This window comes from Fukomys damarensis, unplaced genomic scaffold (genome assembly GCF_012274545.1).
Source record: "Fukomys damarensis isolate Sample0158 unplaced genomic scaffold, DMR_v1.0_HiC HiC_scaffold_2, whole genome shotgun sequence".
NCBI lineage: Eukaryota > Metazoa > Chordata > Mammalia > Rodentia > Bathyergidae > Fukomys > Fukomys damarensis.
Genome location: NW_022900914.1, coordinates 22580136 through 22592587, shown reverse-complemented (window position 1 = coordinate 22592587; position 12452 = coordinate 22580136). Strand labels below are relative to the sequence as shown.

General features: G+C 40.0%; 1 protein-coding gene across 2 annotated transcripts in view; it reads left to right on the top strand.

Moving 5' to 3' along the window:
- Window positions 1-12452, top strand: part of Thada (THADA armadillo repeat containing) — a 316151-nt gene that overhangs the window by 160835 nt on the left and 142864 nt on the right. For both annotated transcript variants that reach the window (XM_033763829.1, XM_033763831.1), the window contains exon 29: window positions 8540-8708. In XM_033763829.1, the coding sequence (XP_033619720.1) occupies window positions 8540-8708 (169 nt within the window). The remainder of the gene's footprint in view (window positions 1-8539; window positions 8709-12452) is intronic.

Here is a 12452-nt window from a genome sequence, read left to right as displayed (position 1 = left end):
ATATATATATAGTTCAATTTATAATACTCCATTGCATTTTGGATAATGACTGAAATGAATTGTTTTTCTTTACTTGCTAGGCTTCCAATATCTTTCTATGGATGTTGCTATAAAATCTTTTCCGTTTTCCCCAGAGTTAGGGAAAAGTTATTGTTAAGGTGGACCACATTTCAGTCCTCTGGGGGGAAAAAAGACTCCTTTCCAGCTGTTTGAAACATTTGGTTGGAATTTCAAAAATCTAGTTTCAAATTACATTTATTGTTGTCTAAGCAAAAACTGATGAAAGATTTAAATGAAATTTCAGATGAAAAAATGTAAAATTTTTATACATCCATATCTGTGTGTTGATAGGAGCATGTAACTTGGGATTAGCATTCAGAAGTCATGCATTTTTTCATTTTATTGAAGAAATATTTATAAACCTGAATAAATAAGGTACATTGCTCTAAGAGCTTTTTAAAGTAACTACTAAATTTGTATATCTTCACCTCTCTTGTTGGAAAATTCCCTCACTTTATTTCCTAGCACTGAAAGGAATGGTACAAATACAAACAGCCATTGCCATTGCCTTTGTGATCCTGTGTCCTTGCCACGTGACATGGGCTAAGTGCTGTGTCTAGTTCTTGTAGGGGTAAGTGAAGGGATGGATGTCAAGGTGAAGGAGGCTGATTCCTAGTTCCCAGCAGCTACCATTTTCACAGTCTAGAATTAATAGCCTGTGGCAGGTCAGCCCAGGCCAGGCCTGAAAGTCAGGGAGGCAGAGTGGAGGTGACCTCAAAAGCATGCATCCTCTATGGTCAGGCTGTGTGGTTGGGCTTGCCCCAAGCAGTCACCTGGCAATTTTCACATATTCTGCCATGGTTGTTATTGTCAGCATCTCTTTATAAAAAATATTTTAAGAAAGATTTTAATGTGTTGATTTGAGTTAATTTTGCAAAGAGCATTACTACTTTGAGCTGCTCAGGAGATGCAGACATTTAAGCATTCTACCTGCAAATGTATAATAGTTTTTGTTTTGTCCCTTGACTCTAGAAATGTGCAATGTTTAGCTTAGCTATTGCCTGCTGTTATTTCCCCACTCACTGCCCAAATGAAGGATTTTAAAAATCAGTCTTCCAAACTCGAATCCATTACTCTTCCAAGAAATATATTTGAATAAAGAAATTCATGAGCTGTGCAGAGGGCATAGTTAGAGTAAATGGAACATTTGAGTGTCAGTGGTTTAAGTTTCAGGAAAAGGAGCAAGTAGTTCAGGTATTTGTAGATGCTTTGATGAATTCAAAATAGGTATAGGAAGGACAAGGAGAGAATCTGGCAATCTTGACCATCACTGACCTCACTGAGATTGTGGAAGAAAGGCTCCAGAAATACCACATTTTACACAAAAAATATGGTTAATAGTTACAAAACTCACAGAAAAGTCTGCTTTCTCAAATACACTGGGTGCAAAGATGTATTTTTTAGCATGCACACATACCCACTTGTGTACATGTTTTTTGAAGACAAGATTTGAAACCAGTGACCCATTTGCAGCAAAAAGGAAAAAGAAATCCTTATAAATAGATCCTTAGAAAGACAGAACTAGGGTCAACAGAAAACATGGTCCTGGACCTGGAGAATAAAGGCAGGGGGCCTCACGTGAGTCAGGAAGGCAGAAGGTAATGCCAGCCTCCTTTTTTTTTTGCAACTCTGTTGACAGGGAGGGACAAGGTTAGGTCTTTGTGAGCACATGGAGCCAGTTTTTTACAGGCAACGCTCTGTTTGTTCCCTAAGTCATTGTTAGGACAGAAAACCCAGGAGAAAAGCAGAGTGAAGTATAAATGTTCAGAGAGGTTTTAACTTTTCAAATTATTTTTCCTGCTAGATTCAGTAATAGCTGCCATTTATGGATCGCCACCATAGGCACTGTGTTTTACGTATGTTATCTTCACAACTGGTCTAAACTTAGGAAGTTCACTGATGTATCCAAAGTCACACACTAGTAAGTGGTAGGATTTGGAGTTAAGAACATGTTGGATTCCAGAACATGTTCTTAACTCCCATGCTGTGTGCTCTAGATAAAGAACTATGAAGATCCAGTTTCTGCTCTCAAGGTCACTACAGTCCGATGGACATGGTGCTTCCTGGAGGCTCCCATGGCTTCCAGAGGCAAATGCAATGCTCCTGCCCTGACAGAGCTAACTGCAAAGTTGCAGTGAGGGAAGTAGGGAATTGATCTCAACCAGAGGGTATAGCAAGCTATCACACGAAAGGTCATACTTCGGCATGGTTCATGTGAAGAGGAATTCTCCAGGGTGCAAAGTGAGAGGGCATTTATTCCTGAGAGGATGGACTGCAAGTTCCAAGTCATTATATGTAAAACAATAGTCAGATAACACAAGTACAGGAATAAAGTTTTGTTTTGTTTTGTTTAATAGTATAACTGAGAGCCTACTGCTTCCAACCTAGCCTTCAGAGGCTCTAGGCTAGTGTGGTCTGTGGGTAACCATTTCCCAGGAGCAGACAGCCATGCTCGTAAGAGAAACTGACAACCCACAGTGGCCTCGCGTTGAGTCAGTTCAGTGTGGGGCCTGATCGTGGCCAGATCTAGCTTGTGTGAATTCAGCTCAGCTCCCAAGGTGCCAGCTTTGGTCGAGTAGAGGCATCTAGAGTATGTGGATGGTTCTTTTCATTGTCAGCAGATGTTTGGGTACCTCTGTTTTGTACATGGTACGGCCTAACCTAAAAATTGCGTGTCAACACTGGAGATGGGGTCCTAGAAGAAGCAACTGGGGTGAACATTAGTAATTATGTTAGTGAGCAGAAGAAAGGGGTGTCAGCTGAAGCCTGAAGCCATTCTGAGTCTTGTGAAAACTGAGTTACTGTGAAAGAGGGGAACTCACCCAAGGTGGGGCCTTTAAAGTCCTCTCAGTTAAATACTTCTCCCACATTTCCTAAACAATTTCTGTCAGCTACACTGGCTTGTAAGATTTAAATGATGTACCCTATAGATGATGCACCACATACAAAGCTTTGAGCACCAAGTCTGACCCTTAAAAAATGCTCAGAAAATGTTAGCTATTATCAGCAGCATCATATTACTACCATGTCCAGCTTCACAGTCTTTCAGAAGCTGCTTAGTTCCATAAGTTGTTCATACCTCAGTATGATTATATTGAACAGATTGTTTTGTAAGCATTTTGCTTTTCTAGAAATTTTAAGGTAACTTGCTTTGTAGAGTTCTAGAAAAACTGAATTTTACAGGAGGATAGATTCTAGAATGTTTTGCCACTCTCTAGTTTTATGACTCATGGTATAGGGATAATGTCACTCTGAAGATTAGTGAAGTAAATGAAATAGTTTACGTAAAGCATGTGGCCACCCCGGCACACAGTAGTCATTTCATCAACCCCTTCTTTTGCCAGAGTGTCCTGAGGGACAGCGGGTTCATATAGGAAATAGTACAGGCCTGAGGAAGTACCTTTTTCTTGTCAAACCTAGGCATTCTCTGCCGAACACCAGTTAGGCACAGCTGAGCAGTCTTCCAGACTCCCCTTCCTAGGTGTCGCACCTACGACCCCTTGTGTTTACTTTCCATGGCCCTGAGAATCATTGATCAATTTCCCAACTTCTCCACTGGATTAAATGTCCCTTGTGGACTAAGCAGTGGCTTTTTACTCTGATGCTGTGGTACCTGGCACAGCATGTGTACAGTATGTGCTTGTACTCAGCAGAAGCCCCTCTGGTTTGGGGGGCAGTTTTGGTGATGATATCTGGACACTTAACCTTTAAGGCAAATGGAAATTCTGAGAATAAATATATGGAGGAAATTCTGAAAAATGCTCAGGAACTGCTCTATGAAAGGAGGTGAGCTCAAAATGGCCTCAGTAGAATGGTCCTCATTTGCTCAGAGTACTCAACCTTGGCTGTCTTGGTTGATGAAGTATTAGGTCCATGGGTGTGTATGTCACCCTTGTTCTAATGTCGTTTGTGTTCTCCAGAGAGCCTCCTCCATTCCACTTCCCCTGTGTACCACTGCACAACTGTGTAGTCTGCCTGTGCTACCACTGATGTGCACATAGCGTATGTCCCCTAAGTTGGTGATTCCCAGTGGCAGTCTCCTAACCATCCATCACTGTCTGCCCTGAAGCAGGGTGCATCCCTGACCACCTCCCTGGGCATTATCCAGGGTGTGCAAAGTTGTTTACCTGGATCTGGGAAGCATGGCTCACTGGCTGAAATGTGTGCTATGAATCTCCTGAAATTATGTGTATATGTTCATTAATCTCTTTCTCCTGGGTGAATGTGTATAGTTTATATTAGATTCTCAGATTTTTTCATGGTTCTGAAAGTGTTAATAGAAACAACAACAAATAAAAAACTTAGAGATTTCCCACATGCTTGTAAATGAATATTTTTTATTAGCTGGGAGATGCTTTTGTAGTTCCTCCATTTCCAGGTGTGAGCAACATATTAGGGTGGCCAAAGAGCTCTATCTTAGAGCCATGGACGCAATTCTGATGTGGGTGTGCTACCCACACGTCCTGGAGGGACACATTTAGTCTTTCTGAGCTTCATTTGTTGCTTAAGGTGTAGTATGCCCTCTTGTCTTACAGGTTTGTAGCAAAGAGATCACAGGCATGCAAGCGTTTATAAATTGCCAACAGCTGTCAACTGTAGGATGCAAGTATTACTCTTACAATGTGTTTGACATTGTGTGACTTAAATATGTGATTAAAGTGAACATGGAGCCAGGCTTCTGTAATCCTGTCTACTTGTGAGGAGTTTAACCTAGACTGGGTAACATAGTGAGACCCCACATCAAAAATTAAATAAAATAACAATTTTATTAGAGAGGCTAGAGATTTAAAAGCACTAGGATCTTCATGTCTTGTAGGTTCTGTGGAGGGCTAGCACACACATAAGATTACTTAAAAAATGATTTTTCAAAGGAGGATAAAAGTAGAAATGAGCCAAGGTTGGTGGTGTGTGTCTTTAATTCCAGTACTCTGTAGACTAGGACAGAAGAATCACATTTTCAAGCCCAGCCTGGGCAACTTAGCAATTTGGTGAGACCCTGTGTCAAAATAAAAAAAGATCTGGGGATGTAGCTCTGTATGAAGGCCCTGGATTCAATCCCAAATACCAAAGGGGAGAGAAAAAGGTGAGAAATGGGCTTCAAAGACCGCAAATTTGTTTGCTTTTCTAAAGCTAGGTGCTCTTGCTTATTACTTTCAATAGAAGCTAAAAAGAGAACCTGTTGCAGCTCAGTGGTAGAGTGCCGCCTCGCATATGCAAAGCCCGGGATTCAATCCCCAGCACTGAAAAGAGAGGAGGAAAAAAAAACTTGCTTGCTTTCAAATTGTCTAAATATCATCAGTTGTTTTATCACCTTGCAGAATTTACCCATGATCTTAATTCTCTCCTTGGGGCCATTTAGAGACCTGCAGTACTAAAAGATTTTCTAGAACAGTGATGACAAACCTTTTAGAGCTTTCAATGATAAAATAGCCTGCTGCAGCACACATGCCATAGATTTGCCACCACTGGTGTAGAACATACTCATTGTCCAAAGCAGAACAAAAACCCAGACATTGTCAATTTTCTATCCTGGTAGTCACTAGGTTCTCAGGGGTCTCATCACATCTCCTCCCCACCCCAACAGCTCTCAAAACAGTAACGTGAAAATGTGATTCAGCTTAGTGTGTATTATATATACAACACATACATGTATATGCATGTGTATGTATAAATTCAGCCATCATCTACCTTCCATTTAAACAATTTGAACTAAAATGGCATTTGAAATCTCATTTAACCGTTGTTTTATAATGAGTGTTATTTAGTTAAATATTGCTTTAAAAATTTGCTTCTCTGCTCTTTGACAATTGCATTTCTCAAAATGACTTTTTGAGAAGTGGTTTCATTTTGCTTTTTAACCTGGTTGTGTGGGTTTAAAAAGTACCCTAACACAGGGTATCCAAAAGTAGAACATTCCAGCACTTTTCCCATTTTCCATTCTTTCTCCTATATTGATGCCAGATTTTTTTGGGAAATCATCATTTGCAAAAGGTCAGGAGTAAAAGGGGAGGGGGCATTTTTTCATGTATGGGTACTGCTAATTGGAAACTAAATATCTGTAACCATGTCAGAGTCATTTGTATTTGAAGGGAAACATTTACATACAAGTCCTTTCAGTGACATATAACACAAAGCATATGAGTCTGAGGGCTGGGGGACAGCAGGGAAGCTTCCAACGAATGGCTGTGCCAGTGAGGTCATTCGCTAATTAAATCACAAAACATTTTCAGAGTATTTTCTTTTCTTTGTTCAATAAAATTTCTCCCCCCATATGCCAAAGCAAACATTTTATTGTGTTTACTAATTACAGATTAAAGATTTAATCATTTTAAAAGCCATATAATTGAAAAAATGGGTGGAATTTTTGCTACTTAGGCAAAGACCAGTCAGAGCTCTCTAACTCCCTGCTATAACCTTAGCGCTCAGTGTTTTCCCAAGGGATGATGTGATGTGAACACTTCTTGAACCTGTGTGTGACAGAGCTACCAATGGACCTCCCCATCTTTGAGGAAAGCCAACAAATACTGTCACATGCTCTGTATCTCTCCTCCTCTCCCTACTTCCTCCTCCCCACCAAAGCATGATGAAATTCTGCTCAGGTCATTTCATATGCAGAAATTGCATCTGTATTTATTGTTGTGCTAAGAAAAATATTGTTGATACCTCTATGGGATTAGAAGCATTTTAGTCAAAGGGCTCTGTCTGTGCATGCTAAGGCTATATGTCCAAGTGGTCCTAGTGGATCACATCTTACCAATAATTCCTTCTTGGAACACTAATTTTGAAAAAAGTTCCAAGGCTATACCTTTCCCCCACTGAGTCTGTGTTCTGATCTTCCTGACTTGTCTTGGTATCCAAGACATTTCTGTAAGTTCAGTTGCTTTTTTAATTGGATAAAAGGTCATGTCTAGAAAGTTCTAGTCAAGATTTTATTTAAGCTAAGCCTTGCTGTATTGGACTTCTCTCTCAAACTTTCAGTCCCATGCCTTTGACGATTCTCTAGCACACAACTTCAACAAAATGGTTGTGGCCTCTCAGGTTCAGGGTGTTTACAAAGTCAAGAGGTCCTTAGATGACCAGCCTTTCCAGTGACCTTTCTGGAATCTCAAAATGCCACTGGTTGATGACTTTCACTTATTGAAGAACCAGCTTTTATTCCAGTTGTTTGGGTGTAAGTCATTCCAAAGGCAAGGACTTGAGGCCTGACCGACTCTCAGCTGTAACTTCTACTCTTAGCCTTTAGTCTCTGCTGCAGTAAGATACATCTCCCTGTACTTTGAGCATTTCTGCCCTTGCTTTACACTATCAACCCTGGTTAACATCTTTCTGTTTTCTCTTGTACTGTTTACATTATGCTTTCCTGATCCCCATTATTCTTCTTCTGATTTCCTATAGCTATAATGCCAACATTACTTGTTTATCATTTTCTCTATATGATCTTGTGCTCTTGGTCATATTTTCAGAGGTATTCCTCATCTTAGTTAGAGTATGGACTCCTCAGAGACAAAGGTGGAGATCTTACTTTTCACAGCACATATCACAGTGCTGCTTCCCCCCCCCCACCCTTTCTTTCTTTTTGGTTTTTTGAGACAGGGTCTTGCTTTGTAGTTCAGACTGGCCTTGAACTCATGGCCATCCTCCTGCCTCAGCCTTCCATTTGGTGGGATTATATGGCATGTACCACCACACCCAACTTCGCAGTATTTTTGCTTATCATAAGCACCCAATAAATACCTTTTCATTGTTGAAGAGTAAGCCATTTTTGCCTCTACCAGTTTATTTTATTTTTTCCAAACTTTGTCTACATTTAACCTCATGCTGGAATTATAGATTACACATATATATTTTATTATTATATAGTATATATAATTTACATATAAATTTTTTGGCCCATACTACACAGGATCAGACTTTTGAATACATGTATAATTGTAAGACTTTAGAGCCCAAGAAATGAATCACAAGCAGATATATAGGTCTTTATTTTAACAGGACTTTGCTACAATACAGGGACATTAGTACATTGGCAGGGGCCCTCCTATACTAAAGCGTGTAATTTATTACTATGTATTATTATTATATATTTATTATTATTATTAATTATTAATACTGGGGATCAAACTCAGAACCTTGAACTTGCCAGGCAAGTGCAGTGCCACTAAGCACATCCCTGGCTCCTGTAATTGTGTTTTCTCAAAAAACAAAGTTACCTGTAGAACTAATATAAATACGAAAGAACATCATTTGGAATAAAGGAATTTTTTTTTAAATTTAATTTTATTTTTTTGGTGCCAGGGATTGAACTTGGGTCCTTGCACTTGCGAATAGGAACTATTTTATAGAAAACATTTGGCCGAAGGAGTACCTCCTGCCACCACCCCAAGCCTATTTGAGCCAGGCTAGGTAGGACATCCATGTGTACAGAGGTGCAGATGCGGAGATGAGCACTGAATGGGTTTGTATTTTTATTTCCTCCTAGGTGCAGTCGCTCACCTGTCTACCGCTCCCGGGAAATGGCAGCTCGTGCCTTGGTCCCATTTGTCATGATAGACCAGGTCCCCAATACTATCCGAGCCCTGCTGGCCACACTGCCTAACTGCACTGACCAGTGTTTCCGGCAAAACCATATTCATGGGACCCTTCTCCAGGTATGTAAGGTTACTTTTATGCTTTTTTCATTTCAAATGTGACTACTGTATTACACTGTGACTATGGCAGATTATCTTTTGCATTAATCCCTGTGTATTCTGTACCATACTTTTCCATATTAAGTATGCCTACAGACCACTTTCTGTCCAGGGTGAAGCTGTGAGCCTTCCTTAAGAGCAGCTTCCCCAGGAGGACGGGAAAGAAGACTCGTCAGGGAGAGTTCCTCCACAGTACAGAGCCACAGTATATGGAAATCACAAACCTTTCTTTCCTGTTTTCTCTGTACTTTGGAAGAGAGATTTATTTTGAATAAATATACAAATTAATTTATTGTTAACATAAAGAAAAAACAAGTACGGTGAATAATGGGAAAAGGACTTCTTACTGAGACTGTCCTATATAAACCCCTTTAGGGACTGTGGCGTTGGTGAGATCTTCACTTCACATGCTGTTGTGGTCCCACATGGAGTGGGACTGGAGATGGGATTGAAAGGTCAGGTCGTTGTCCTGGTTTATGAGAAAGGTTGAGAGTTGGCCCAGTCCTGTGGCAAGTGCGAGGTCCGTGTTACCGACACAGGAGGCAGCAGGTAGAGGAGCCCCAGGGTGGGCCTCAAGCTGGCCTGCCACAATATGAATCTGCCCTTCTACCTGTGCATCTGTGTCTTCCTTTTTGAAATCAGGGTAACAGTGAGTGCTGTATACTTCAGCTGGGCATGGTGGCGCATCCTTGTCATCGCAGTCCTTGGGAGGCTGAGGCAGGAGGATCACCATGTGTTTGAGGCCAGCCTGAACTGTATAGCAAGACTCTATCTCAAAACAAAACAAGCAGAAAAACAAAAAGTGATGTATGCTTCATAGAGATTTTAAGAAAACTAAATTAATTAATGTATATAAAGTGCTGAGAAAAGAACCTGGTACACGTTATATAATTATTATTTAATTTTAATGATCTTATTCTGTAACAAAAACTATAGTCTTTTTATAGTAGCTAATTCCCCATAGGTGAGAATACAAGAAGAACTCATCTTCTTGTCTTCCTTCCTTGCCTGTTTTATATATCCAGCAGCTAGTTACTGGCCTACTGCATACTGTTGTGTCACAATCAGAACAGAGAATCCTAGCCAAGGAGGAGACAAGGATTAAAAAATGACCAGAAAATCACATCATAGTGTGCTAAGTGCCAGCTGAGCACATGGCAGGGCCACCTGATTTGTCTTGGAAAAACCACGCATGCACCAGAAGAAATTAGCCATGCACAGTGAGGGAATCTCCTTTGCAGAGGGAACATCATAGAGAAAGGCTTCAGGTGCAAGCTACAGGTTTTGGTAGGTTTGAAGTTCTAGTCTAATAGTTTTCAGTTGGTATCAATACTTCATTACACTCTTGAAAGTTATTAAAGATCCCAAGGAGATTTTGCCTATCAATATTTAATGAGAAAATAAAACACAATATATTGAAAACACAGGGAAAACACCATCAGAAAATTTTTTAGGGAAGTTAGTACTCTTGGGCCTGTCAGACTCTGCTGCTGCTTTGAAGGAAAGGGGCTGGTGATAACAAGAGATGCAGAACAGGGTTTTCAAAGTATGCGCTGCAGTGGAGTTAGAATGAAAGCCCATATTGTCAGAGGGGCCTGCCTTCAGATTGTCTTTGTTGACAATCCACTCTTGCATGATCTTTGTCAAAAGTGGTGTGGTTGAATTGCTTCTGCCCTCTTTCCCCGTTTGTATATTCATACAAGTGCCCAGTCTCCTGCACCCCCTGGCCCCCACATCACTGACAGCCTGGCTGCATTTCACCAGCCTACCCAGCAATCACACGTACATAATCTTTTCTGTCTCTGGGCTGCCTTTGATAGTCTCAAATTGACTTTGTCTGCTATATGTTGAAACTCTGTGGAAAGGTAAATTATCCCTCCTCAGCGCTGGGATTGTGTGGTTGTTGCTTTCCTTCCAAAATGTTGGTGACATGAAGGGCTTTTGGAAAAAATGCCAGAAGTGTGGATGTTAGATATTTTATTTCTGTTGTCAAACACATGCCTGCTTTTATCAAGGTTGTTTTACCCTGCTTGAAAAAAGGAAGCCAAACACTTGTGCAAAATCTTCCTGTCGTGTTCCTTTGAGTGTCACATCTGTGTTGGAAGGGCTTTGTTTCACCCTGTGGTTCTTTGTGGAGAAAGCATAAGGGTTTAGGTTGGGAGGCTCTTTTCTCTTTCCCTTGTACAGCTTGTAGATTTCCTCTCAACATAAAGCTACCTTTGAAACCAGTAAAAGTCTGCACCTGGAAAAGTGATGTTAGGAATTGAAAGGAATGATAATCTCCATGGGACCTTCTGAGCCAGCTAAGTAAATATAAAATTTTTTTTTTTTCTAAAAGCAGGAAATCATTTTGTAATCAGAAAACAAATTCTTTCACAGAACATTTTCTTGAATTATACATTTTGACTTCTTTGAAAATGTTTACATAAATAAATCAAAACTCAAGAGTGTTTCTATAGTATACCTTAAAAACAAGAAATATGCTGATTGTCGAAGAAAGACTCAAATTATAGGACTTGCAAAAAAAAGAACATGTGGGATTCATTTCTTAATCATTTTCAAAACCAGAGGTTCATAATTGCAATGTTGAAATGGATGGAAATAACACACATTAGAAAAGGTGAGATTATGCAGCAGGTTCATAAAAGCCAAGGGTAAATGACATTAAATCTCAATAAAGGCCAGATAAGAACTATGGACATTACCTCATTTGGGAGCAACACTGGCAGGGCTGCCCTTACTTCTAAGTAGAATTAACTGTCTGTTTTTATTGCCAAGATACTTCATGTTGAAAACTTAACATTGTTACTCGATTACTTATCACTCCTGAGGAATCATATTGGAGTTCAGAAAGCTCTCTTGCATGCAAGAAGAGTTTGGCCACCAGTCATGGAAGAAATATTTATTCTGACCCTTGTGTATTTAACTCATATTTTGGTGTTTCATGTAGAAATGTATGCCATTTGAGAAAAGAGTTTGAATTTTGAGTGTGTTCATTTCCTGGCTCTTTTGGGGTTTTGTAAAAAAAATTTTCTGATGGTGTAAGTCCACGAAAGGCAAGCCTTGCTCTCTCTGTAATTATGAGGGTGAAATAGTCCTTCTCTTTGCTGTGCTGGGGACTGAACCCAGAGCCCTGTACATAGTAGGCAAGTGCTCTGCCACTGTGCTTCAGACATTCAGCAGCATGCGTAAAGTGGGGTGTGCAGTAAGATAAGCGAGCTTATGGTAAAGGAGACAATATTTATATTTATTTGAATATTCTAGGCAGGAGTATTCTTTCCTTTTCAGTTAATCCAAATAATCCCATTATTTTCCTTTTTCAGTTTTTACTAGCAGAAAATGTTAAACACTTTACTTCTTTTATTTTCCTTCCCAGGTTGGAGCCTTGATTTCTGCATTTTGAGAGTTCTGAGTCAAAAATATATCACTTTTCTATCTGTGGAGATGAGTGGCAATAAAATATTAGCCAGGGTTTGACTTCAGAATGTTTACAATAAGAAGAATAAAATTAACATTTTGAGATCTTTCTGCCTTCCGCATGAATCACATATATGATTTCATTCATATTCTTTCATCCATAGCCCTACAAGGTAGGACAGGTGTCAGTATTTTCTGAGTGTCTTCTGGTGTCTTGCCTTCTCTTGTTCTCTCTCTCTCTCTCTCTCTCTCTCTCTCTCTCTCTCTCTCCCTCCCCCTCTCCCCCTC